Genomic DNA, 27,745 nt, shown 5'->3' with positions numbered 1-27,745 from the left:
TTCCTGGCCAATTTGGGATACGAAGATAGTAACCTGCATAAGCTTTTAATGAAATTCAGCTTCCATGAACTCACTGTCCTTGCAGCCACAGGCCAGCTATCTTTACCTTCTAATATTTTCCATAATTACCCAGTTTTCCTTACATGTTTCTTCTCATTATTCTATTGACCGTTGGTTTCAGGAACACAAGGTTATCTTGTGGTCCAATATTGCAGGACAGTGGAATATAGGGAATAGGAAAAGATGGAAAAAAATACCATTTACTTCTGTAACTGTATGATTGAAATGCTTGAAGTATTTTATGTTTCTTATTGTATTAGTGACACACTGCAAGACAAAATTGATTAGCACATCATACATACTTTACTAAGGAGAAAATATAACATGAAACTTAGAAGCAGATATTTTGCTCTCAGAGATGATTATGGATTCTGATGTCTGGCAAAATTGTATGATGCTGCATTTTTCCTTCTGTTGCTTTCTTCTTTTCTTTTTTTTTTTTCTCCCCAGAAGAAGTCATTGTAGGTTTGGTGTCTCGGAGGTATGGAATCAATCTCTATGATGAGAAGTCCTAAGAACCTCAATGAAACTTTTCTACCAAATGTTGCCAATGGCATCAAGGATGCCAGTAAGGTCACAATAGGCATCATTGGAAGTGGAGACTTCGCTAAATCATTGACAATTAGGCTTATCAGATGTGGGTACCACGTGGTCATAGGAAGCAGAAACCCTAAACTTGCTGCCGAATTCTTTCCCCATGTGGTTGATGTCACTCACCATGAAGATGCAGTAACAAAAACAAACATAATTTTTGTAGCCATACACAGAGAACATTATGCCTCTCTGTGGGACCTCAAGCATTTACTCGCTGGTAAAATTCTGGTTGATGTCAGCAATAATACAAGAGTAGACCAATATCTGGACTCCAATGCAGAATATTTGGCATCACTTTTCCCAGATTCCCTTGTTGTCAAAGGATTTAATGTTGTTTCAGCGTGGTCACTGCAGTTAGGACCAAAGGATGCCAGCAGACAGGTAAATGTTATATTTATATTAATTTGACTAATTAATTTAACTTGTTTGTAAGATGAAAATGACAGGAATCGAATGTAAGCAGCCAGAACTCATGGGATTCATCCTGCCTGACTACCTAAAATGTTGGGCCTTTAGTTTAAGTTTTAGTAGCCAACAAAACTTTCAGAGTCTAGTTCACCCCACTGTAAGACATACAGAGTAAGTGGTCCAGATTGTCCCCTGGGATGCCTGTTTATCTTTAAATATTGCAAAGGAAATGTGCATACTAGCTTAGACTAGACAGCTGACCTTTAGATGACTACAAACAGAGGAGGAGAGGTGGGTCTTAATATCTTCTATGGGAAATATGTTCATTTTTATACTTATGCTCTATACAAGAATAGAGACAGTCTTTCCTAGTATATTTTAGTTTCAGTATTCATTTACATAGGGTGAACTAATGAAAGAGGTGCACAGAAATCTCAGGTCCTGATCCCAGGGCTCAAGAGTCAGCTGTTCTAAAAATGCTTGCATTCAACGTAACAGCAAAGTGAATGAAAAAAGTTATCTAGCTTTTCAAGTGCCCCAAGATCATAAATATAAGGAAACAGAAGGAGGCACATATGTTTCTAAGTTATCACTCATTTGATGCCGGACTGCTTGGGAACATCATGTTCAAATTCCTTCCCAGTATCTCCCCCAAATCCATCCTGCATGTAGAAAAGGCAGCTTTATGTTTTTTATGCTGTGCTGAAGTGATAAAAAGGATTTAAGCCTATGCAAAAAACCAGTCCTTCACAACTTCATGGACTCTGAGAAATGCATGGGAAATGACTGGTGTAACATGAACTACTGGAGAATAAATTGAGTTTTCCGGCACTTCAGGTAGATTTTAATTGGAATGCAACTGATACAGAATTAGCATAATTTTAAAATTAACCTCACCATACTATTTTCATCCCCTTTCAGAATAGCACTGTGCTATAAGTAGTTAACTTCTGTCAAAACTGATCATGTTTGTTCGAATGCCCAGCAGTGTTGGGCAAACTATAGCCCACTGTAAATTTTAAAGTACTTTGTAGCAGTGCATTTCTTTCACTCTGTAATAAACTAGTAGGAGGAGTTTTTATTTGGCTACTAGTTTTTGTCTATTGAACATTCAATTTTTGTGGAAATCTGGATTGTGAAATTAAGCTAACATTGCTATACATGGAGAGATGACACAGTTCTCTGCTTTGCATTCTGTTTATGGTACAGCTGGTTTATGGTCATCATTTAAGATTCCTGTATTTTTGAGAGACTCGGTTTTCTGAAATGCTTTTAGCCATTGTTTCAAGTTCAGTCCAGTTCTGTAGACATTTCCGGGGTGGGGGGGAGAGGGTTCAGTGTGCAGATTACCAGGGCATGCCACAGTCAGCTCATTATTAACTCCAAGAAAAAGCCAATTTTGTTTTGGTTACTCTGTTGCTAAATTGCCGTTTGTATTTTCACTTTGGCTGGATTTGTAGATGGTTTTATTGTCATCGTGATGGTATAAAACGGGGATTAGAGTGTACAGTTTTAGCAGTGGTGCTGCGGTTTTGTCCCGGAGGCCCTTAAGGGGTTTTTATGCTTGGGTGTCTTTTTTTACCTTTGACTCTGACTACAGACAATATACTTGACTTTCTCAACAGGTCTATATATGCAGTAACAATGTTCAGGCTCGCCATCAAGTTATTGAGCTTGCCCGTCAACTCAGTTTTATTCCTATTGATTTTGGGGCATTGTCATCTTCAAGGGAGATTGAAAATTTACCTCTGCGACTGTTCACACTGTGGAAGGGGCCTGTAGTGATTGCCATTAGCCTGGCAACGTTTTTCTTCATCTATTCCTTCATCAGGGACGTAATCCATCCATACATGAGAAATCAGCAGAGTGACTTTTACAAGATCCCTATTGAGATTGTGAACAAAACTCTGCCAGTTGTTGCCATCACTTTGCTTTCTCTAGTGTATTTATCTGGACTTATTGCAGCAGCTTATCAGCTTTACTATGGTACTAAGTATAGACGATTTCCACCTTGGCTGGACAGCTGGCTTCAGTGTCGAAAGCAGCTCGGCCTGCTCAGTTTTTTCTTTGCAACAGTGCATGTGGCATACAGCCTCTGCTTACCTATGAGGAGGTCGGAGCGATACTTATTCCTCAACATGGCATATCAACAGGTAAGACAATCTCTGGTTCAGTAAGCCAAAAATGCCTTGGCTGTATGCATATGGCTCATGAATACAATGTATATGTTTTCTTAATCTGTTCCACTGTTTTCAGCAGAGAATGTTATGGGTTATCTTATGTATAGCTAATGCTGAGTAAGAAAGGAGACTAAAAGAAACATCTGTGCATCGTGCTCACCTCGTGGGTCAAGCTGTAGTGAAGTTTGTCTGGTAGGGGGAATCGAGGATGTGTCCTACTTAAATCCCTGATAGTAATATAGACAAGGAGAATGTAGAATAGACAGGATAAAAGCAACAGGAAGAAAATTCTGAGTTTCTGAGGTAGGTATACTATGTGTACTTAACATATGGGGGAAGTATGTATATCATAACTGCATTTACAAGTCTGAAAAAAGTATAAGGATAGATTCTGTAATAATGCTTACAACTGTTTACAAAATGAAAATGCTGTTACCTTGTAACATTTTGGACCAGTGGTAAAAAAAATTTATTCTTTAAAAAATCTGTGAACAGCATCTATTACAGGCAATAGAAATTGATTTACAGTTCCCAGGAGCAATTGGTCTTGCATAGCCCTGAAACAACCTCTGACAAATCTCTCATCCTTTAGAAGAGGGTCTGATGCTCCTGCCCATCAGTGAGGAAGCTTATTGTCACCTTTAAAGTGACAGAAAAGCAGCATTGCCATTCAGCGCATAAAATCTGCAGGAAAGAGAGATGTTATGGAACAGAAAAAAAAGAAAACTGAGGAGATCAAATCACATGGAACAAATTAACAGGGACTGGGTCCACAAATTCTACAAGGGCTAGCATGAAAAATCAGCCTTAAGAGAGAGGCAGGAAGAGCAAAACTACAAAAGGCAGCAAGAAACTGTAATTATTCACACTAGTAAAGGATCCACTGATGGTTTTACTAAGAAATTATCTTGGGTTTAAAAATATTGTAAAACTCTCACTTGCTAATATTCCAAGTGAACCTCTTTTCAGACATGACATATCACAATAGTTCACCTGAAAAGTGGAGAAATAATGGAATGTCCAAGCCTCTTAATTGTTAAGGACCTGAGTTGTTTCTTTTTTCTGGTACAGCTCTCCAACAAGAAATATTTTGGACATATCTGGAGTTAACGGTGAAAGAGGCAAAATAACTTGGACTCAGCATAGGGAGCTGAAGCAAAACCAGGAAATTATACTAAATTATTTCTAAATGTAACAAACTAAAAACAAATTACAGGTTTACTCAATTTATGTTACAGAATTTAAGTTTCCAGAGTCTGAAGAACACAGCTACTTTTCTACAGTATACAGGAATACGCAGATTTATCTGTTTTTATAACATAATTGTTACAAATACTATATAATGTTACGTTTTCTTTTAACAACTCATCTAAGTTTCCATGTTCAACATATTTTTAATCAAACAAGAGCCAATACCAGCAGTAAGGAAATTGTTATTTTTCTCCAAGACATGAGGAAACCTCTTAAATACTTGACCCCATTTTATAGTTGTCCTATGACTGTAGATATTTACTTAGCAAAATAACTTCTGTTGATATTTTAAATATTGTGTAGAATAAAGTGCTTGGTTTCTGCTCTTTCATCAGGTTCATACAAATGTTGAAAATTCTTGGAATGAGGAAGAAGTGTGGCGAATTGAAATGTATATCTCCTTTGGAATAATGAGTCTTGGATTGCTTTCTTTGCTGGCAGTAACTTCCATCCCTTCAGTAAACAGTACCTTAAACTGGAGAGAGTTCAGTTTCATTCAGGTGTGTTACTTCTTAAATAAAGGGGGTTTGTTGTTAACAAGAATTCCTTGATGATGATCATGATCATGATCATGAACAAAAGCACTTTGCAACATGATGAGCACTTTGGTTTTTTTCCTCTCTCTGGTAAGTTAAGAAAAACATGTCCTTACTCAGCAGATACATTAGCATGAAGGCACATTAAGCATTTCATGAGTGTTACAATAGGAATTTGCATTTTATACTTCTTGGTCTTAAATAACCAGCGTAGCTAAGACTAAGTGAGCACTAATCTATTCCTTTTCCATTGTTAGAATTTCTTCCTAAATTCAAATAAGATAAATTTGGACAAACTCGCTAAAGGCAATGATACTGATGAGATACTATTGTATGTAGATGCACACAACTGTTAAAACTGAAGACTTAATTTGTCCTGCCAGATTCTTCTTGCACAGCCCCCTGACAGCTGCAGTGTTATTGATTCAGTTCTGCTTCCCCTCCACTGTGTGAGAATTAATATAGCTCTCAACTACATTATTCCCATTAGCTGAAAATACCCATTAGTGAAATATGAAGCTTTGTTTATTAAAAGCAGAGGTGTTTCCAGGTCCTGGCATGCCTTCCTCAAATAACTACAATGGACAGACCTAGCCAGCATAAAATACTGAGAAATACAGACTTTAATAAACAACTTAATGTTTGCTTCCAAACAAAATTGCCATTAGTTTTAGGCAGCAGTCAGTGATAAGAAATTCTCTTAGAATTCAGTCCTGTGATAAATTTCCTAAGTGTGTACATACAGTTTTGGGTTTTGTTATGTTCTGTTTTGTTCTCTGACTCTCAATTCAGTACTCTAGTATTAACTCAGTCACTTCTGATTCACGTTTTTTCAACACAGCCACTGTAATGATACTGCCTAATCATTAATCCTGTCACTGTTTACAAATTCCTACCTTCAGAAAACAGGCACTGACTTTGCTGGTCAGGGTTTGAGTTGTACTTCATAATTTACAGATGTTTTAAAGGGAGTGATGGGGAACACTTCTTTGGCAGTAGTTGTCAGACGTCTTCGTCTGTAAAGTAATTCCCTGTAAAGTCTTCCCTTCCCCTGGCGTTTGCCTTGGTGGAACACTGCAGGTAGGCCAACAAAAAGGTTGCTGAAAAATTTTTCAAATTAGAGTTCCCCTGACAGAACTGTTAATTCTTGCTTATGTTTTTGAGCCTTCAGAGGGAGTAACTACCCATTTTGTATTGTTACAACATCCCTGCCATCCAGAGGTCTTTGTGCAGGGACAATAGTACTGCTGCTTGGTGATGTAGAATGTTAGTGCAAAAGGGGAAAAAGATGTATTCCCTCTTGTGGGAGGTGATGCCTTTATCCAGTAATGACTTCCAGGCACAAACCCAGCATTTGTGTCTTATTTTTCCTTACTCAAATTTCCAAATTTAGGCTTGGTGTGACCAAGTCAAAAACCATACAATAATCACATAGAGATGTGTCTACAAAGGCGTTTTTTTATTGTGTCCTATTTACTGCAGTTATTTCCACTGCAAATACAGTCAAAATGGTTTCAAATTTAAATGATTATGATTTAATGAATAATCTGTCAGTATTTTAAAGAGTTTGATTGGGAACAAGTTGTTTGCTCTGGAGGTATGTTACAGTTGATACTGCATTACACGCTGAAGAGAACTGGTATTGGTAATTAATTATGATCATTTGCAATTTTTAATCACAAAATATATTCAACTACTAAAAATTTCCTTAAAGTTAATGATCATTAAAGGTACTTTACTTTGTCATAAATTACTTTTAGGATATAGGTTGTTCTTAATTTAGTTACTTGTCCTTCAAAAAAGTCCTCTTTCTGTATTCAGTCAGAAAACAGACTTTCAGTGATTCCTCACTAAAGTAAAAGGAGCCTGCATTTCTACACAAGCTTCATTGTACCCAGTGTGCAAGTAGAACAGCTAAAACATCATAATACTTACTGTCCTTTATATTTTTCTTCTACTGAAATGCAATATGTTGTAGTGAATTTGAAAAAAATTTTCTCAATCTTCTCTAAGCCAGAGGAGCAAACAGTAGAACTGGGGACAACAGTAGCCCGTCATCTCAGTGCTGCTTTTTTTTAGCTGGGAAAAGCAGTATGTCTCTAGCTTTAGTCCACAATCTCACGTGATTTGCCACAATAATTGCTGAATTTGTTTTGCATCTGACAGATGAAGAATCAGTCAGCACACTCAGACAGTTTCTCACCTCAGCACTTCCCACTGAGAACAACATAATTACTATTGCTTGCGCTTAGTAAATACAGTTTATCTTAGTTTGCTCTTAGTAAATACAGTATTTTAGTAAATACAGTTTCATCAAAATAAGGGTCTGGCCTCTTCTAAAGAGCTTTACCTCTAAAACATACTCAGTCTTAAGTCCTACTAGGAAAATCTGAGTTTAGGATTAACAAATTATTAACATATACAGTATAGACTGTTTTCTACCCTTGCTCCAGTAGTATGAGCCCAGAGCAGAATCTCCCCTACCTACAGTGGTTCAAACAGATCTCCTACAGTCTTCCTAATACTGTAAAGAAACTCCAGTTGTGAATGCTTTTCACAGAATCACAGAATGATACAGGGTTGGAAGGGACCTCTGGAGATCATCTAGTCCAATCCCCCTGCCAAAGCAGGTCCACCCAGAGCAGGCTGCACAGGAACGTGTCCAGGTGGGTTTTGAATGTCTCCAGAGAAGGAGACTCCACCACCTCCCTGGGCAGCCTGTTCCAGTGCTTTGCCAACCTCAAAGTAAAGAAGTTCCTCCTCATGTTTAGGTGGAACTTCTTATGTACAAGTTTGTGCCCATTTCCTGTTGTCCTGTCACTGGGCACCACTGAAAAAAGACCGGCCCCATCCTCTTGACACCCACCCTTTAAGTATTTATAAGTGTTGATCAGATCCCCCCTCAGGCTTCTCTTCTCCAGACTAAAAAGACCCAAGTCTCTCAGCCTTTCCTCATAAGAGAGATGCTCCAGGCCCCTCATCATCTTTGTAGCCCTCTGCTGTACCCTCTCCAGCAGTTGCCTGTCCTTCCTGAACTGGGGAGCCCAGAACTCCAGTGCTCCAGATGGGGCCTCACCAGGGCAGAGCAGAGTGGGAGGATAACCTCCCTCGACCTGCTGATCACACTCTTCCTGACGCACCCCAAGATGCCATTGGCCTTCTTGGCCACAAGGGCACATTGCTGGCTCATGGACATCCTGCTGTCCACCAGGACTTCTAGGTCTTTCTCCTCAGAGCTGCTCTCCAGCAGGTCACCCCCAACCTGTACTGGTGCAGGGGGTTATTCCTCCCCAGGTTGCAGCACCCTACACTTGCCCTTGTTGAATTTCATCAGGTTCCTCTCTGCCCAACTCTCCAGCCTGTCCAGGTCTCACTGTATGGTGGCACAGCCTTCTGGTGTGTCAGCCACCCCTCCCAGTTTTGTGTCATCAGCAAACTTGCTGAGGGTACATTCCATCCCTTCATCCAGGTCATTGATGAATATACTGAAGAGGACTGGACCCAGTACTGACCCCTAGGGGACACCACTTTTTACGGACCTCCAACTAAATTCTTTGCCCCTAATCATGACCCTCTGAGCTCTGTCTTTCAGTCAGTTTTCAATCGACCTCACTGTCCATTCATCTAATCCACGTGGGAGACAGTGTCAAAAGCCTTGCTGAAGTCAAGGTAGACAACATCCAGCACCCTCCCCTCATCTATCCATCCAGTCATGCCATCATAGAAGGCTATCAGGTTAGTCAGACATGACTTCCCCTTGGGTGAATCCATGTTGACTACTTCTGATAGCTTTCTTTTCCTCCACATGCTTTGAGATGACGCCCAGAACAAGCCATTCCATTATCTTTCCAGGGATGGAGGTGAGGCTGACTGGCCTGTAGTTTCCCGTGTCCTCCTTCTTGCCCTTCTTGAAGACTGGGATGACGTTGGCTTTCCTCCAGTCCTCGGGCACCTCGCCTGTTCTCTAGGACCTTTCAAAGATGTTGGAGAGTGGCCCAGCAATGACTTCTGCCAGCTCCCTCAGCATTCGCCGGTGCATTCCATCAGGACAATGATTTCTTTTTGCCCAGAAATCATTGCTGGTTTGGATATCCCCAACTGTTTTGGAGATGCCTCCATCTTACCTAGCCTGGTTTCACAGCATAGGCATCAGCAGCCCCAAAAATTCCAGCCTGCTTGATCAAGGGAAAAGGACTTTGAGAGGAGAAGCAATGCAGGCTCTTCTCATTCCTTCAAAGTATGAATATGAATTAAGTGAGTTATGAGAAGGTTGAATAGCGATGCTAAAGGAAGTTACTGTGTCAGCCCTACCAGGAACTGAGACCAGCAGAAAATTTGGAGTTGCTGCAGTACAGAGCTGACCACTGTACAAAGCAAATACTTGATTACTTCATCATGATTCAGAGAGAAACACTGATAACATCTAGATGGAGGAGCCACAGAACCAGACAGTGATGAAGAGTTTGCTCAGTAGAACATCCTAGGTGACAGAAACGTAGCATGAAACTTTGCAGGCATCTTAACATGACCCAGAGTTGGAGCTTATTGAATAAAGAAACAGGGAAGAAGCTGGTGCTGATAAACCAATGCATCAGTTTTCTTAAACGCCACTTCAGTACTCTTCACTTCTAAACATATTTGGATAAGGACATGGGCAAGAAATAAAAAAAAAACCTGTGTTTTGCCAGAGCAGGCAAAATAACTATCCTAAACCAACACACTGCAAACAGAAAAAGGCATTAAATAAAACCAGTCCTTGAGTGTTCTCATAAAATACACGGAAATGGAGAATATTATCTGCAAGCAGTGCTGCACTGGGTCCTTTAGTCTTCTGAAGGAAGTTAAACTGTCAATATATAATGTAAGCATAAATGACTACCGCTTTTGTTTTCCAGTCTAAGAGTCTAACTCCAAAGCACATCACTCAAAGTGGCAATGGACAGAGCAGACTGGCTTTGAAAGCTGAGCTTTAATGTTTCTTAGCAAAAATCAGTGCAAATCTGCCATTTGTGTAGTAGGAAGCCAATCTTTTTGTAGATATTCCTTTTGTCTACTAGCACAATCCTATAGCTTTTTGGAGACAATGTTACTAAAACTTTTCTTTCACACACACTTTGAGGAAGGGCTACCTTGCCTTGGTTCTCCCACAGGAATAGGATACTTTTCCCCTCAAGTAAAGAAGGATGAGGCCTGAGTATTTAGCAAATTTATGGGTAAGAGCCCAGTCAGAATTGCTACAGCCTGTTTATAAGTTTAGCAATATCCTGTTTCTGGCAGAATCTGAAGTATACCTTGCATAACCATAGGCTTTGGAAAATACCTTTTGTATATATAAATTGCTTGGAACTACTCGACCATTGCGAAGGTAGAAATTCCTGAAGCAGATTCGCCCCACAGCAGTGGGACAAATAGAGTTTTGTGTCTCTATATATCTACATCTCCCTGGTAACATTCATTTTAGGGACTTTTCTCCTGCATCTTTTCCACTCCTCTAACACTTTTTTTTTTTTTTCTTTACCCCAAACAATGCCAGTTTGTCCAGTTTAGCAGTGACCTTGTCTGGAAATCTCCCACATTGGCTAAAAAACTGGCTTTGATCAGGAGGGAAAAGAAACAAAACAGGGAAGACTTAGAGAAAAGCTAAAAGATTGGAGAGTCCATAGGAAATGTGCTAATCTATGACTCAGCTTCCAGGAAACACAGTATTATGGAAGATAAGGGGGCAAAGCAACCAAAGGTGTTCTTTCCCTTTTCCCAGAAGCCGTCCTAGAGCCTAGTCAGAGGGTTCCCAAGACTTGCAACTGATATTGCTACTCACTCACCAATGTGAATTTACCAGTGAAGGAAAAGTATCCCTTGTTGCTGCTTTCAAAAGGCCTTTGCTCTTAAAGAAGTTATCATCCTATGCCTCTCCTGGCCTCCCTGTGGTAACATCAGTGTAAGTGATCTTCCAGCTCTTGTAGACATATTCATCCCTTTCTTTTTGTGTCTTAAGAAGCCAGGAAAGGATGACAGAAATGCAACATGTATAATCCATCTGAAGCACCACTACATTTCAGGAAATCTATTGTCTTTAATTCCTGTCTTCCATCATCCACATAGTCTAGTCATAAACCTGTGCACAAGAAAATAACCTTGCATACCTGAATGATAGCACCTCTCTCACCTTTCCAATATTAAACAGATTGCTTTCTAGCAGTTAATAACTCCCACAGCACAATCATAACTTATTTCTTAATAATTGAAGCATCTTTCGTGTTAACATCCATAGGGGTGGTCAACTTTGGAATATGACTTTATGACAAAGATGAGTGGTTGAAAGGGTCCAGTACATACCGGCACACACCCTACCAACACTTCAAAGAAGCATATGGCAACTTTTCACAGGGCAAAAAAACACCCAGCTTAATAGTGGTGCATCATATGTTTTTAGTGTCCTTGTGCTGTTAGTTCTAAATGTACTGATAAATGTACTGATATACTTCTTAGCTTCTATTTTAACCATTAAAATGAAGACATACATAATTGTCTCAAAACTGTTGTTTGCAGATGGAATTTAAATAAGCATTAAAAACTTTTTTTTTTGAAAAATCTGGGAAGAGCCTATATAACATTTCCCTCGTGTTTCTTTTTCAAGAGTTGTTATAGTCCTCAGAAGTAAGCCTGATGAGGAAATAAGGGATGTGATTCACTTGTGCCCTTTTCTCTGCTGGCAGTGATATAAGAGCAATAAATTCAGGAAAGTCGTACTGGCAAAAATCTGCAATAACATATTCAAACATCAGATTTTATAGTATTGTTTTGCTGCCTAGATTTCTTACCAGAACTTCCGTTCAGATACTGCATATGCCATTTTCATATCCACAGGTGTTCGTCTGATTGTTCTGTTTCTTATGAGATATTTTTGGAGCAAATTGTTCTTTTCAAAAAAAGGGTGCAGCACATCCTAAAACATACCAATTTGGCTCTGAAACCATTGGCAAAAAAAATACATAAATATTGACAAGCTAAAAAACATGGTACCAACTTTAGAAATTAACAAAAGTATTTTCCTTTTTATACCATTATATCTGTGAATCCTTGAAAATGGTATTTTCTCAGACATTCTCTTTTCCCTAGAAACTGGTTAATGTTGAAGTAGAAAGAATTAATTCTTTCACCAACTATTACAGTACCTTAGCCTAAGCATTTTTCTTTGCCTCTCTGTTTACTGGAATTAAACCAAAACTTGGTAGCCGGTTACCTTTCTTAATATTAATTCTCTGTTTTCATTATTTTCTACAAATATTTCCCAACCAAGTTATTCATTACATCAGTTTTGGCCAAAAAGAGTTTTTCTTCATTTGATCACCACCAAAATTCAAAGCATAGTAGTCTGGTTTTTACCATGGTTTGGGAAAGTCAAGGTTAATATATTTAACTCAAGTCTGCAGAGCAATACAAATATAGGGTTGTTAAAGGTTAGATTCACAGAAATTACCCCTGTGCACCCCGCACTACCTTCTGCGGCATACTCTAGATTACGTGGTAAGAGGCCCTCTGCAGAGTGCTGAGAACCTTCTGCTTCATGTTTCATCCAGCACTACCTGTTTATCATAAACTGCACTGTTGCCTTGTGCCATTGTGCTCAAGTCCTGCAGTCCAGATATTCCCATTAACCAGTAGGCAACAGCTGACAGAGAAAGGTAAGGGATGGTTTATGCCAACTTCAGACAGGTGGATGTTGACCATTGTGAGGAAGAAGCAAACTCCACCTCTCAGAGTGATAAAAATACGGAGTATTAGGCCCAGATCTTTTCCATGAGATGTTGGAAGTGATCTACCCTCATAGTTAAGAAACAGGGAATTTAATTTCCAGTCACAACTGATGTTGTTCCAGTTACTTCACTGGGATTGTTCCCTATTCACATACATATCCTTGACTTCCATTACTTAGAATTTGGGCAAACATCATCTTCATTTCAGCTTTGACTAAGGCCTGTAGATGCTAGCAGCAGAGATACGTTGTATATCAGTGTTCAGTTCAGTCTGTAGTTTTCAGAACATGTGAACTTAAAATCACATATTGCTAATTTAAAATAGCGTATAGGTAAGAGATTTTGATATGATGTCTAATAGAAATGTTAAAAGAATGGGTTAGAGCTGTCAGATGAAGGACCAAGTACTATTATCTCTTCTTTTTTCCATTTTCTCTTTTTTCAAAGTCTACACTTGGATATGTTGCTCTGCTCATAAGTACTTTCCATGTACTGATTTATGGATGGAAAAGAGCTTTTGAAGAAGAGTATTACAGATTTTATACACCACCAAATTTTGTCCTTGCCCTTGTTCTGCCTTCCATTGTAATTCTCGGTAAGATCATTTTACTTTTGCCATGTGTAAGTAGGAAACTGAGGAGAATTCGAAGAGGATGGGAGAAAAGCCATGTTATAGAAGAAGCAAGTGGGTCTGTTCCACATCTCTCCCCGGAAAGGATAACTGTGATGTGATGATAGACTAATATTTGTCAGCACTGTTATAGATATTTGGGTGGTGTTTTTTGGTCATAAACCTGTATTTTTAGGAGTTCCGTAAAGTCACTGAGGACTTGCTTGGCATATAGTACAAGCTGTCAACCAAACTATGAGAAATTTATAACTAGAAGACTACTACTTCAGATAACTACAAAAATGTTTTTGTTTTGAATTACAGAGGGCAGAGGATTACGAAATCAGAATTTTTTAATGCTCCTTTGCACAGTTATATCACAACAGTATTTTATCATAATCATGCTTTCCATACAGACTTAGACTGTATGTGTCAGAGTGCTGTTTATTAACACCACATTTTCTGGGCAGTGTTTCTTTTATTAAAACCATACTTCTGGGATAGTGAGTTCAGAATATAGACTAATAGGTTTAATAATTTAGGAAATAATCAGGTTTTGAAACAAATTAATTTGTAATGATGTATTGCACATGTACAGTATATTTATTTGTGTGTGGTTTTACACCATTCCATGATTTGAATATGCAAAACCAGTTTCAATAATGGTGTAATTGTACATCTTGTAAGCGAATGGTATTGTACTAACAGGGTCGGTTTTTTCAAAGTATCACATAGAATTTTAGACCTTTGGTATATCTTTATTTCCATACATCATATAATGAAAATTCAGAAGTATTACACATGTATAGAAAGACTTGCAGATTATGTGTGCAAGCAACTACGTTTTTATTTTAGAATTATTTCAAAATATTAAAAAAAAAATTTAAAACAAAAAAACCTGAGAAATCTGCAACAATAAAAATCCATTTTCACTGTTGAGACTTCCAGTATGTTGGTACAACAGGGAAGCATCACAATATTCATGTTCTATATGTTTCTACACTGGAGTTTCAGTTACTATGTATGAATTTCCCAGAGTCTGTCTTAAATCCTTAGTAATTTTTTTGTGCAAATCCAATCTTCTATTTTTATATAAAAGTCTTAGTTTTACAACAAGTGTCTCTGGGGTATGCCTGAATTTTTGAGAAGCAAAATTAATATTCTTATACTTAAAAATGAATTTATCTCTAAAACTTGACATTTGCATTTCCTGTGGGATTCAAAAGAATGTTCACAGTTATTTATTACTACTGCTTTTTCAGGTTCTATTCTTCTCTAAAAAAATAAGCCAAACTCAACTCGTACCTTCAGGCTAGTCCTAATTAGCAAAACCTTTATTTCAGTGAATCAGAATGTGTATTTGGTCCTAATTTTCTTTACTTGTATGAAATTATATTTCTCTTATCTATATTTGCACTGTTTAGGATCTCTGACTTTCTTACCTGAACCTTCACTTATTATTTATTACTTTGAAGAATTTGTCATCAATAAGATACATCAGACATACACAGTACTTACTTAAGCTTGAATTCATCCTTAAACATCACTAGTCCTGTAAATCTCATTATCTCTATTTGTAATGAAACCAACAGCTCCACAGAACAAGAATAATCTAGAATGAAACTCTGCCCTCAGTTATCCTAACCTAAACCTAAAGAGTTCATGTTAGTTGTTCTTAATTTAATTTCAAATTCAAAAAATCTACAAGTTTTAATTTCATTGTAGTATCCATATTCTCTAAAATTACCTGTCAAGCCTGTGTACGTTCCAGGTTTGTTGCAAATAAAGAGACAGTTAAACTTGCTTTCATTTTAAGCATATTCAAATCTGGAGATGAAAAATAAAATATCTGTATGATTTTTTTCCAGAATGAAAGCATTTCTTATGTGTCTTTAAACATGTTTTGTATTGAACGAGAGGTCAGTGAGTTCTCTTTGAAAATGTAGGTTTGTGAAAACATTTCATTGAAAAAAAAAATTCAACTATATTTCATCAGTTTCAACAGAAATTTGAGAAGTTTTTTTCAGTTCACAAATTTTCAATTTCAAATAGTTGGAAAACTCAGTTTTATCCTCCTTTTTAAGATTCATGGGGGAGAAGCAATTGGAGAGAGAAAACTCATTTTATTTCACCATTTTTTGAAAGGTAAACAATAATAACAGCTATAATTGGTCAGACTAAGGTCTTTGAGACTTGGCATATGTCCAGTGATTCTTCTTCTGACATAAGCTCTCAACCTCTTGGAAATCAGTAATTTAGGACTTACTTGAGACTGGTGCTGCCTCTGAACTATCATATTTAATACCTACTTCCTCTAAAAATTTATCTAACTTTTTTAGAAATGTGAAACATTCCCAGTTTTTTACAGGAAAAGGAAAGACGGAAGGGGAAAAAAAGTTTCATAAATCTATCAAATTTTTAAGAAAAGTTTGCATTCTTTCTTTTTTCCAAAAACAAGTCAGTCAGTTTCAAGGTACTAATTTTATTGTCCCTCCTCCCATATGTAGATGTTTCAGTGATGCTTGAGGGGATACACAAGTACAATTTTGTTTTATCAAACATTAAGTGAAAACCTGTCATTGTTGGAGTTAGACAGGAGCATACACTATACAAATGAGATTTTCACATAAAAATGAAGAACAATTGGCAATTGCAACTTCTAACTTACTTTGTCTGTCTGTTAAATATATTCCAATACAGAAAGCTGTGTATTTTTCCAAAGGCTTTGCAGAATTATATGTAACAATTTCCTGGCCTGTCTCCTATTCTGTTATTGCAGAGGGAAGCCACAAAAGCTTGGGCATTTGTGCTTCAATCCTTTAAATAAAATTAATTTTAAAAAATCTTAAAATACACAAAGTCTTGGAGAATTTTAGTGGGATAAATACCATGCTACATTCTACACCAATCCTGTAAACAAAACCTGATTAAAATTTCTAGAATGGGATGGTTCAACTGAGAGCAGATTTTCATACCTCTGAACAAATTTAGGGCAGAAACCATTGCTGTTGACAATCTGATTATAGTTCAAAATTAAATATGCTGCATTTATTTTATAGTAATTCTACACTTCTGTAGAATAGGTAATTAACATTCATGTTCCCTACAATTATCTAACTCATTTGATGCAATAGTGATAATATTACAGAAATGAAATAAAATACTGTACTAATGGAAAATTGCTGTCCACGTATATTGTATCTAATGCAATCACTGACAGTAGATACAGAAATGTATTGGCCCACTTTCCTATGCAAAAAAAGTTACTTCATCATTAAATTCCTTCAAGAACGTTTAAACTGTTAAATTTTGAACTGCCAAAGGTGTCTAGAGAGAATAATGATGTGTTGTTCCGTTTTTCAAATTGTGTGTGTAGAAAATTTAAAATGTGTGTTGATTTTATAAGTTACCTGAAAGGTTGAAATGTTAAAGTATTAATAAATAGTTTATATTTTTAGATCAAATATATGAAGACATTTTGTGAAATATTTGTACTACAAAACGACATATGGTTTCCCATTAGGCCATGTATTTACTTCTAACTGGAATAACAAGTTGACTTGTGGTTTAATATTTTGTAGTGTTCTTTTAGGACCAATTCACTCTAACAACACACTGTTAAGTCTGAAAGTCACGTGACACTTACGCATTCGCTACACGTTAAGTATCACATAATGCATATGTTTCATTCTATAGAAGAACTCACATGAGGACTTCTCATCAGAAAAAGACCTGAGGCTACAAGTTTAGTTTCAATTGCCTCAATATAAACAACTAAATTAATTTAGATGTCTTAGTTACTTAGTAGAATTAATACATATTTTGAGGAATAGCCTGCTATAAAAATATTTTTGTGTAGCTTCATATAAATTACTTACTGCCTAATGAAAAATGAATAAAGAAATAAACTTCATTTCTCTTCATTACTGTTCAGTGAAAAAAAAATAGTGCTTAATATTTAACACAGAACTGTACACATCATTTGAGAAAATAGAGACCTCTGTATTTAGCAACAGCTTTTTTGTTTTCTATGGATATTAAGGTATTCTTTCTTAACGTTGTCTAAAGTACAGTTCTATTACAGGTTCCATATGTGTCTTTAATTTTACCGTACAATTCTATTAACTGTGGCAACTATGTGCAAGTTAATTAATACCTACATTCTTGAATTATTTAGAGATTAATTATTTTGTAATTATTTTACAAGTTCTTTGCATATCTAGCTTGTGGTAATGGTTGCTGTGAATTGGTGCCACGGTTAACTTTTTCTTTCAATATTGTGCTTTATATGCTGTGCCAACGTGAGAAAATACATTTATATTTTCATTTGACATTAATTGCCTATAAAATAGTGTGTCTGTGTCTGTGTGTCTATATGTTATTAGGTATACATGCTGCCCAACTAGCAGTAGGGGAAATTATTAATTAATATAAGGCAATGAATTCCCAAGAGGCTATACATTTCAGTTATGAATATAGTTAGGAAACAGCTTTCCTCTGAATGTGAAGATTCGCTCTGAAAGTTAGATGTATCAGGTGCATAAAAATTAGACAGATTGAGTTTTTCAGTATAGTATTTTCATATATGCAGTGGTTATGGATGCGTGCGCATAGTTCCTTTCAGACAGTGCATCTTGTAATACACAAGGTTTTTATTTCTTGGCTGTTCATCCTGTAGGATTTTCTATCAATGTAACGAGTAATGTTGCAGTACTGATATTGTTATCAGTATACGATACTACTTGAATTAATTAGATTACAGCCTTTAAAATAAGTGACACATTGAGATGACTTGGACAACGATCTCTATCATTATCTCTTGTTTCTTACGCCTTGCTGGTAGTGTCTCGCAGTGAGCATAGTATGTCTCCCATGCGCAATATTCTCTTTGTACTTGTGTTTGTCAATTTGTTTGTGCTGTCTCTCTGAACAGGGCTATTATAAATTATTAGTAATGCTTTATCTATTTTTCCATATACTGTGTTTTACACAAAAATCAATAAAAATCTATGTCAGGTATTTGGCTTTTTCTTCTGTGCTTATGCGTAATAAATTTTAGCTTGCTTATCTTTATAATATATGTATGCTCTGATCAACATCTCTGAGAGGTAGAACTTGAGTGCAAGTTCATAAAAAAATTCTAAAGAGCCATTTGTTTGTTTTGCAATGGCTGGATAACAGATATTTCACTCAGACACACTGGAAAGCTATATCCCATATCTTTCTGTAAGGTATTTGCCATTTTTTTTCAGAACACAGAGTGAACACTACAGTACTACTGCATATATTTAGTCCACTTCTCATACAACAAAAAGTTTGGCAAAAGTGAGACTGCTAGGCACAAGTAAGTTTGCCAAGTGGAGACACTCTTCCTGCTTGGTTGTGTGTGTGAGAAAGCATTACTGTTTAAATGAGAAAAACAGGTGAACCACTTTGCAATCCTTCGTTTGGAAATACATGACTTTTTTCCAAAGAGGCTTATGCCAACATAAGAGGAAAGAGGAAAAGAACACAGGAGGTGAAATCCTGCTTAACTGGAGGTCAGCATCATAAACTATTCCGAGTTCAGAGAAGTCAAGATGCATGAGTCAGTGAAGCTGGTGGGATTCATATTGCTTTCGCATTCAGTTACGTGTCTACCCAGATTCCCAGATGGAATTTAGGTATTTTTTAAATTCAAAATATTTAATATGGATTTGTGCCATGCCTGATGTAACAGTACCATTTTGGTCCTTGAAGTCTGTCTTTTCTTAGTTTTTTTTTTTTAAATCTCACCCTGTTTCTCTGTATCACAGTGCTGATTTTACTGAGTGTTAATACTATGCTAGCAGCTGGGATCCTCAACTTACACCTTGGTCCAGCTGTACCTTGTACTGTACAAGTGTGTAAGTTCTGGCTACTGTGACTTCAATTCCTTACCATAATAAAGCTCAGTGTGAAAGTCCATACCACCATTCATACCACCAATGACCTGAACACTGTATTTTAATAGTATAGCCAGGTAAATCCAGATGTTGGAAGCTCTGTTGACTTTACAGGTTTAAGGTTCGAAGCTACTGCCAGCCACTTCACAGCTCTCTTCTTTTTTCTGTGGGGATCAAACACAGGTCTGGCAGGACAGTTCTGCACTTTCCTGGTTTTATGCCACTGCTGCTTTTTCCCCTTCCTACTGACCAAAAAAAGAAACAAGAATGAAAAGGAAGACAGGAGTCAACAGACTAATTCTTAGAAAGATTCTGATTTCTGTACTATAAAGGGCTCGGTGTCATATTTGATAAAGAGTGCAGGTGGCTTTGGAGAATCTACAGGTTCAACACAGACAAGGAAAGGATATCACTTGGCTGGGGCTGAAGACCCCAATTGCAGCACATGAAAGGTGCATCCTGTACTGGGTAATGGTCCTTCAAGAGCTTGCAACCTAATTTCTAAGACAGCAGATACAGAGTAGGAGAGGAAACAATTCACTCAGCAAAGTCAAGAGGAGATTAATGGCAGACCTAGATACGGAACCTTGGTCTTCTAACGCAGAGCTGTGTCCTACACAGTCCTGTCATTTTATGAAATTTAACTTCACCTCAAGAATAGAACTTGCTGGCATGTCTCTTCACACCAAAAGAGTTTGTCCTCAGTCAAAACAGAAATCCTCTCTACATCAAGTCTACTTTTTATTTCTTAGCATCTGTAAGACTTAACATTTAATATGTGTGAATTAATACTCTCAGAAGTAAGGTACTAAAGCCTTGATGTCTCAAATGTTATTTGTCACCAGTGAAAGAGTAAGATGTGATAAAAATACAATATAAGCCTGTTTTGGGCAGAAAAGTGTTAGGATTTTCAGAGTTGATTGCAGGCTTTTGAGGATGAACATTTGCCAAGGGCAGCAGAATCCCTGCAGTCAAATTTGCACAGTGTAGCTCTCATCCCAATTTTTAAAAGCTTCATTTATGAAGAAGGTGCACAGAGAGCAATATTATCTTCGGAACAATCAGCCAACAAATGGCATGTGACCTAAGCTTGTAATTTACAGACTAAGTTGCCCAATTTAGGCATGTTCTTTATATATGTTCCTCATTCAAAACACAAGCAACAGAACTTAAAACCACTTAAGCCACAATGAAATTAATTTTTAGTGCTATTTTTTTATAACCTTAAAAACTTTGAATACATACAACTTCAGTGCCAGAAGTATCTGGGCACCAAGCAAAAAAAAATCTGTAATCCAGTTTGTTCAGCACTAACTGTTGCAGCCCTATAAGCATTGTCATTACGATTCATGTCAAATGAGAAATAAGAAATCTTGTTCCATCCAGCGTAGGCCCGGATATAAGACAGCCACTGAGAATGTTCACAGAAACATACGTTTAGGTAGACCACGGAAGGGTTAGTAAAACGCTTAGAGGGATGGGGAGGTGTGTGTATGTGGATGGATGAAAGCGTCAAAGAGCAGGGCCAAGGCTGGCAGCCGCGTCATGGCACTGGGTGAACACGCTGCAATGTCCTACAGGTCCTGCCTTTGTGTGGCCTGTGTTCCTACCAGTGGGATACTCAGGATGTTACGGATGTCAACGTGGTCGTTGAATTTTCCAAATTAGAGTCCCATTCTCAGCTAGGCTATATTTTTGCTGTTGTTTTGGAGTTGTATGCAGGATGAACTGCCTGAAACAACTCCCTGAAAGGAGGGTGTAGAGAGGTGGGTGTTGGCCTCTTCTCCCAAGGGAATAAAGACAGGACCAGAGGAAATGGTCTGAAGTTGCAGCAGGGGAGGTTTAGATTAGATACTGGGAAGAATTACTTTGCTGAGAGGGCGGTCAGGCACTGGAACAGCCTGCCCAGGGAGGTGGTGGAGTCACCATCCCTGGAGGTGTTTAAGAAATGTATAGACATGGCACTTCAGGGCACGCTCTAGTGCCCGAGATTGTGGGGGTCTTTTGTGTGTGTGTATGGTTGGACTCGGTGATCTCAAAGGTCCAACCATGAAGATTCTGTGATTCTATGAACTTGTACAAAATGCAGCGGGTGGATGGGTACACGCAGTAGTGTAGCAGCTACACAGCTGTGTAGCGTATGTGAGTACTAAACATGGTATGCATCTTATTCATTTCTGAAGAAGGCAGGTATGAAATGGGAGGGGTGTAGCATGCAAGCTACAGGATGAAGCTAAGAACTGTGTTGGTTATAGTTGGAGCCATGAAGGTTTCTTTCTTGTTTCTGTTATCAATCACTTCTTTTCCTATAAAAGCTGTCTGGACATTCAAACAGTTATCTTAGCATTTAATAAATTTATTCATGTATTGAAATGTTTCTTTGGAACCACAACAGTTAAAAATGATCTGTTAATGCAAGCTGAGGTTGGTATCAGTGCCTGCAGCCAAAGACCTGGGATATGTGCATATCCCAAGCTCCTTAAGCGCAACGTGTCAAAAGGGTATCCAGCTCCGAGGAAGGGCCGCTGAAGGGAGTACCCAGCAGAGCACTTGTCACCACACCATGAGGTGTCACCTTTTGCTGCAGCCGCTTCTGGACACCCAGCTCTCCTCCTCCAGGTATATACCTAGCCAAGGAAGGGCCTGGTGTTCCTGGACGGTTTGGCGTTGGTGGGCTCAGCCACACTCCTGTCCTGGAGGCAGCGTTTCGGGATAGCACCACACTCCCCGGAGGTGAACCTGCCTCCCCATAAGGCGCAGTGCTGTGCTCGCAGCTGAGAGATCCCAGAGCAAACCTAGGGATGAAAACTGAGCAAGTAGAAAATATCCAAATCCCCTCATGCTTCTGCCTTTATTACTTTCCAAGCATTAGTCATCCGTTTCGTATCGGTCTACACAGAAAAAAGATGCCTTTTCCCGCAGTTCCCCACAGCCAGGTTACCCCAGGCAGGGCTGTCCCACCTGCGCTAGGGTTTGTCACTGTGGTCTCTGACGGTGGATTTTTTCATGATCAGAAGCCACAGACTGACCAGCCTCCCTCCTCCGGCTCCCCAGCAAGCAGGAACAGCCCAGCCTCTGCTCTGCACAGGGGCGGAGAAATGGTTTTCTCGCTGAGGAAGCGTTTTTTAACAAGGCACGAAATGGCATTACCAGTAGGGCGGAGGAGGGTATAAAACATGGCTGTCCCCGCAGGGATGTAGACATGTGGCACCGGCAGGAGGGGCAGGAGGGGCAGGAGCGGGGCCTGCAGGCCGCGGGGGGAGAACACGGGGCCCGGCTGCCGACACCCCGCCGGCCCGCACAGCCCGGCGGGCCCCCTGCTGCCCGCCGGCGGTGCCAGCCAGACCCCCCCCTGCCTGCCGGGGGTGCGGGCGGGCGGAGCCGGCCCAGCGGGGCGGGCGGGGGGAGACAGGCGAGGCCTGGGCCCTGGCGGCGGGAGGTGGCACCGCCCCGCTCCCATGGCAACGGCGCGCGGGCGGTGGCGGCGGGCGCGCACCATGTCCTCCCTGGCCGAGCCCCCGGCCTCACGGGCGCCCTCCCGCTCTCCGGTCCGCACGCCGGCGCTGTCGCCGGCCGCCGGCCCCTCTCGCTGCGGCGGGGAGCGGCGCAGGAACGCCCCGGACGCCGGCGCGGATCTCGGCGCCGTCCAGGTGAGCTCCTCCGCGGCCATGAGTCACCCGGCCGCCCCGCTGCCGGCCTGCGGGCGCTGCCCTGGGCTGGCCTGCCCTTGGCCTGGCATGGCCTTGCCTGGCCTGCCTTGGCCACTACATCGGGTTGAGAGCAAGCCCCAGTTTGTGCTTCACACACAGCCTGGATTTACCCGTCTGTGGGTAGATTGATGTTGGTTCAACTGGGCACTTTACGTTTTAAGGTTTAAGCACTTTTAAAGCACAGACTGAAAAAAAACCCACTAAATTAAAAGTATGACTTTTCCAGGATGCAGAGTTAAGATCAGTGGATTTGAATCACGTCATCAAACTACTCGAAGCGTCGTACTTAGTAAGTAAGCCTGACACCTCATTATTTCAGTTGCACAAGTAGTAATGGGGCTTAGAAAAAGTTTTTATACAATTACTTTAGTACCCACCCTAAACAGAATCACAGAATAGTTAGAGTTGGAAGGGACCCTTAAAGGTCGTCTAGCCCACCCCCCTGCAGGGAGCAGGGACATCTTCAAGTAGATCAGGTTGCTCAGAGCCCTGTCTAACCTGACCTTGAAGGTTTCCAGGGACAGGGCATCTGCCACCTCTCAGGGTAGCCTGTTCCACTGTTTCATCACCCTCATTGTAAAAGATTTCTTCCTTCTATCTAGTCTAAATCTCCCCTTTTTCAGTTTAACGCCATTCTCCCTTGTCCTATTGTAACAGTCGCTGCTAAAATGTCTGTCCCCTTCTTTCTTATAAGCCGCCTTTATGTACTGAAAGGCCACAATAATCTCCCGAGAGCCTACTCTTCTCCAGGCTGAACAACCCCAGCTCTCTCAGCCTGTCCTCATAGGGGAGGTGCTCCATTCCTCTGATCATCTTCGTGGCCCTTCGTTGGACCCGTTCCAACAGGTCCATGTCCTTCCTGTGTTGAGGACTCCAAAGCTGGACACAGTACTCCAGGTGGGGTCTCACCAGAGCAGCGTAGAGGGGCAGAATCACCTCCCTCGACCTGCTGGCCACGGTTCTTTTGATGCAGCCAGGATGCTGTTGGCTTTCTGGGCTGCCAGCGCACATTGTTGGGACATGTTGAGCTGCTCATCCACCAACACCCCCAAGTCCTCAGGGCTGCTCTCAATCCCTTCATCCACCAGCTGTATTGATACTGGGGGTTGCCATGACCCAGGTGCAGGACCTTTCACTTGGCCTCGTTGAACCTCAGGAGGTTCACACATGCCTAGTTGTTGAGTTTGTCCAGGTGGCACTGATTACTGGGGCTACAGAGCACAAAGCTGAAGTATTTGTACTGGTATTTGAACATTTCTTCTGAGGATGGTCATTGTAATAGAGAGTGGGATCAATGATGTTTTTATATTAAAACAAAATAAAATATATATCTATAACCCAGTGCATCCTCACACAGGCTCTTTTCAAAAAAAAAAAACAATACCAAAGCATGTGCAAGTAAAAACTAGATGTGCAAAATCTCTAGCTTATCTGGGAGTTTTTGAGTGCTGAAACCTACAGCTGAGAAATACAGACAAAGTATGATAAAATACCCTTAGGATTCTGGGCTTGTAGTTCTTCCTGAAGCAACTTTCTGGCCTGCCTCAAGTTGCAGCGCTGAGGTGCTCAGAAGAGCTGGAATGAATGCTGCGTGTCACTGACACACCCTGCACATACCCTCACTTCAGTTGTTTTCAACTTTGAATTTGCAGACCTTTTCCTAGTTGTTGCATAGCTCCACACTAAGCCACTTACATCTACGTTTTTACCAGTTTATGTCATGTGTGACATAGATTTGGTTTTCTTAGTTGTCTTTCACAGAACCCCAAGGAATTTAACAGAAAAAGCCCACGCATTTGAATAAAAGATAGTTTTTAAAAGCCTTTTCTGTTACAAGAGCGCAGGCTCCATACTTAGAAATGAGGCTTGATTAAGGAGCTAATCCTGCTGCAAAGCACTTTCACAATTTCATTGTGCCTTGTGATTTTTTTAATCTGGTTTCCACTTTCATTTAAACTTAACGGGATAAACGTAAGCATTTAATGTTCTAAGGCAAACTGCAATTAAAACCTGCTTTTCATTCTTTTACTTAAGAGAGATTCGGAAAAAGAGCAGCTGAAAACTCTCAAGAAGGTAGTCAAGCATTTTGAAAACGGATTTGTATCCTTTTTGCCACTGTAGAATTCTAAAGTCATGGTGTTTTATGTATGATAATACGCTGACTTTTCAGCAAAGCATTTTATGATATGCCATGCTTCCACATGGAGAGCAGCGATAGTCCACATATATTCTCATCATTCACCAAGGTTGGTAGCTTAGCAAAATTCTTGGACATTAGATTCATTTGCCACCAAATTCAGTAGAGGGATCTCACCTGTTCAGTGGTTGAAAGTGTTCAAAATGTAATTAGTGTTCTTTCAACTCAGAATAGACAAGCATAGTAATTGTCAGTACTTAAGAAGCAGCAGATAAAATAGCAATGACTTCCGGTGAGGAGACATTTTAAAGAAAAATGAAGTCAGACTAATTTATTTTAAACTTTTTACATATTTATAGCACAAATTGAAAGGCTTCCAATAATCGCAAGTACTAGGGAGGGTGTGGCATATGCAAAAATGGGATTAATTTCATACAGTTTCAGCTAATTGTCACAGTGATTTAAGATACCACATTACTTCATGACTGAGTTGTGACTAAGTACTTACAGGCAGTTTCCATGAGTCAGTGGATTGGTAGTAACTTCTCAGTCTCAGTGATCTGTTCACTTTTGATCTTGTGCCTTTACCCTAAATTAGATAATCTCAGTATGTGTTTGGGTCCAGATTTTCAAATTTTCAGTAGTCATTTGGGACTACAGTGGAAAAGAACTTAAATACCTCAAGGCTATCTCAGAATTTAGATAGGTAAATCTGACACTGGGATGTAAAAATTTTAATCCTGTATTTTTAGTGCTGAACTTCCAGTGAATTCAGCTGATAAGAAAGCTAAATCAGATTTGCAAGAGTTGTACTTGTGTAAAAGTAAGGCTGTTTTGAAAAGCCTAAGTATTGACTCATATGCTTCATTTTAGACATCTAACTTTGAAATCATTGGCCTTGCTTTTTCTTGGTTGTGTCTTTGAAGTATGATGAATACAGTTTTCAACTTTTTCTTCTGATTCATAGCAATACAATCTGATTTCCTTAACTTTAAATTGAAAGCCCCTTAAGGATTTAGCACAAATAATTGAAATTCTTAGCCTGTGTGCAGAAAAAATGAATGAACAAGAAGCTTTCGCTGAGCCTTTATGTGAACTTATTAAATTATGTGGGTAAGTACCTCAGCCCTCCTTTTAGAGATTAAAACACTGCTTATTAACATGTTCATACATTTTCTAAGGCAACTGACATATCCATACAGCATCTGTCTACAAGGCATCTGTATCTGCAAGGCATCTATTACATCACCCTTCCTCTTCATGAGCTGTTTTCCTTGAGTTCAATTTCCGCTGGCATGAAAGAGGGACCCATTTTAGCAGTTCAGTGTCTGTGCAGCTACGTACTACATTACTCACAACTGGATTGTAATTGGCCCCAGCTTACTTGGAAGCAAGATTCCCCAAGGTGTCTTAGTGCCTGAGTAAGCTGTTCTGGGACTGCTGGCCTCAAAAGATTCAGCAGCTAACTCCTGCTGAAGTATGTTTTGCTGTTTCAAACATGCTTTCTAAGTAAGTTTAAAAACCTGAGGTGACACAAAGACACTTTAATACCTGAAGGTAAGCTTTGTGAAATGATAAGCCATACTGCAGAAGAGAAAGAACCACAGCAGTTGGAGGACTCAGGGTTTATAATTACTTTTAAAGCATATTGCACGAACATTTGCGCATCCTCACTGTCATACTATGCTCTTGCAGAACAGAATTGAGGTGTTATCCACACTTGTTAATAGTTTTCTCCTCCTCACTAATGTAATTTAAGTTACTTAACTTGTAACTATAGTTTCTCCTGTATTTAATTATAATTTGAGAGAATAAGGAAGAGAAAAATTGTGTCAGACAGAAAGTTAGTCATATAGTAAACCAGATATTCAAATAGGTTTTTACATAGTTTCCTCTCAGCTGTTAGGTTTAATAAACTCACAGAACTCAGCTGAATCTTTTAGTTCCCAGAGTACCATCAGTTGTACTGCTTTCCTTTGCTGCCACACCGTGGAGAATGAGAAAATACATCTTGAAGTTTCATTTTCTTCGGCGTTCGGCAGAAGCGTGACACAACTGAGTTTATAAAGTTGGTAAAATGTAGTTGTGAGTAAGACCTTTTTGTCTCCTCCAGCAGTTCAGCAATAATTGTGGTCTCTGCAATCAATATATTTTGGAAGATTGCACCTTTGGGTTTTGCTTTAATTTCTATACTGTGGAAATTCCCCCGCAATTCACTACTACTTCATATGACAAAGAGAAGCCTGTAACTAGAGGGGGGGCTGTTATTTAAAATTTCCTTCCATATACTAGAGCTCCTGCAGTAAAATTTTCCACTCTTTCATAACTGCTTCTGTTTACCTGTCTTGTTCCCACTTTTTTTTCAATGTCTGCTTCTTTTTTTTTCTCCCCATTTATTCCATTATTTGCTCTTGCCTTTCTTTTTCTCTGGCTATGTTTACAGAGGTAAACCTGCTGGAAAGCTGCTTCTGCACTAAGAGCTGCAGACGCCTTAGCATAATATTGTAATGTTTACTGTTGGAGAATTTTTAGCACGTACATGTTTATGTCATATCTGAGTGCTTTGCAAATGTTATTG

At 39.3% G+C, this 27,745-nt stretch overlaps 2 protein-coding genes across 2 annotated transcripts in view; both read left to right on the top strand.

The window, feature by feature from the left end:
• Nucleotides 1-543: 543 nt before the first annotated feature.
• STEAP2 (STEAP2 metalloreductase) lies at nt 544-13,518 on the top strand. The gene is made up of 4 exons (XM_074157151.1): nt 544-1,035; nt 2,688-3,215; nt 4,829-4,993; nt 13,234-13,518. The coding sequence occupies exons 1-4, from the start codon at nt 544-546 to the stop codon at nt 13,516-13,518; spliced, it is 1,470 nt and encodes a 489-aa protein (XP_074013252.1).
• Nucleotides 13,519-22,817: 9,299 nt separating this feature from the next.
• CFAP69 (cilia and flagella associated protein 69) overlaps nt 22,818-27,745 on the top strand; it is a 33,000-nt gene continuing 28,072 nt past the window's right edge. Inside the window, exons 1-4 of the mRNA XM_074157403.1 lie at nt 22,818-22,970; nt 23,257-23,319; nt 25,065-25,130; nt 26,171-26,280. Coding sequence (XP_074013504.1) covers nt 22,818-22,970; nt 23,257-23,319; nt 25,065-25,130; nt 26,171-26,280 — 392 coding nt within the window. The remainder of the gene's footprint in view (nt 22,971-23,256; nt 23,320-25,064; nt 25,131-26,170; nt 26,281-27,745) is intronic.

This window comes from Numenius arquata, chromosome 12 (assembly GCF_964106895.1).
Source record: "Numenius arquata chromosome 12, bNumArq3.hap1.1, whole genome shotgun sequence".
Classification (NCBI taxonomy): Eukaryota; Metazoa; Chordata; class Aves; order Charadriiformes; family Scolopacidae; genus Numenius; species Numenius arquata.
Note: the sequence above shows the minus strand (reverse complement) of the source record. Positions and strands in the feature narration are given on the sequence as shown.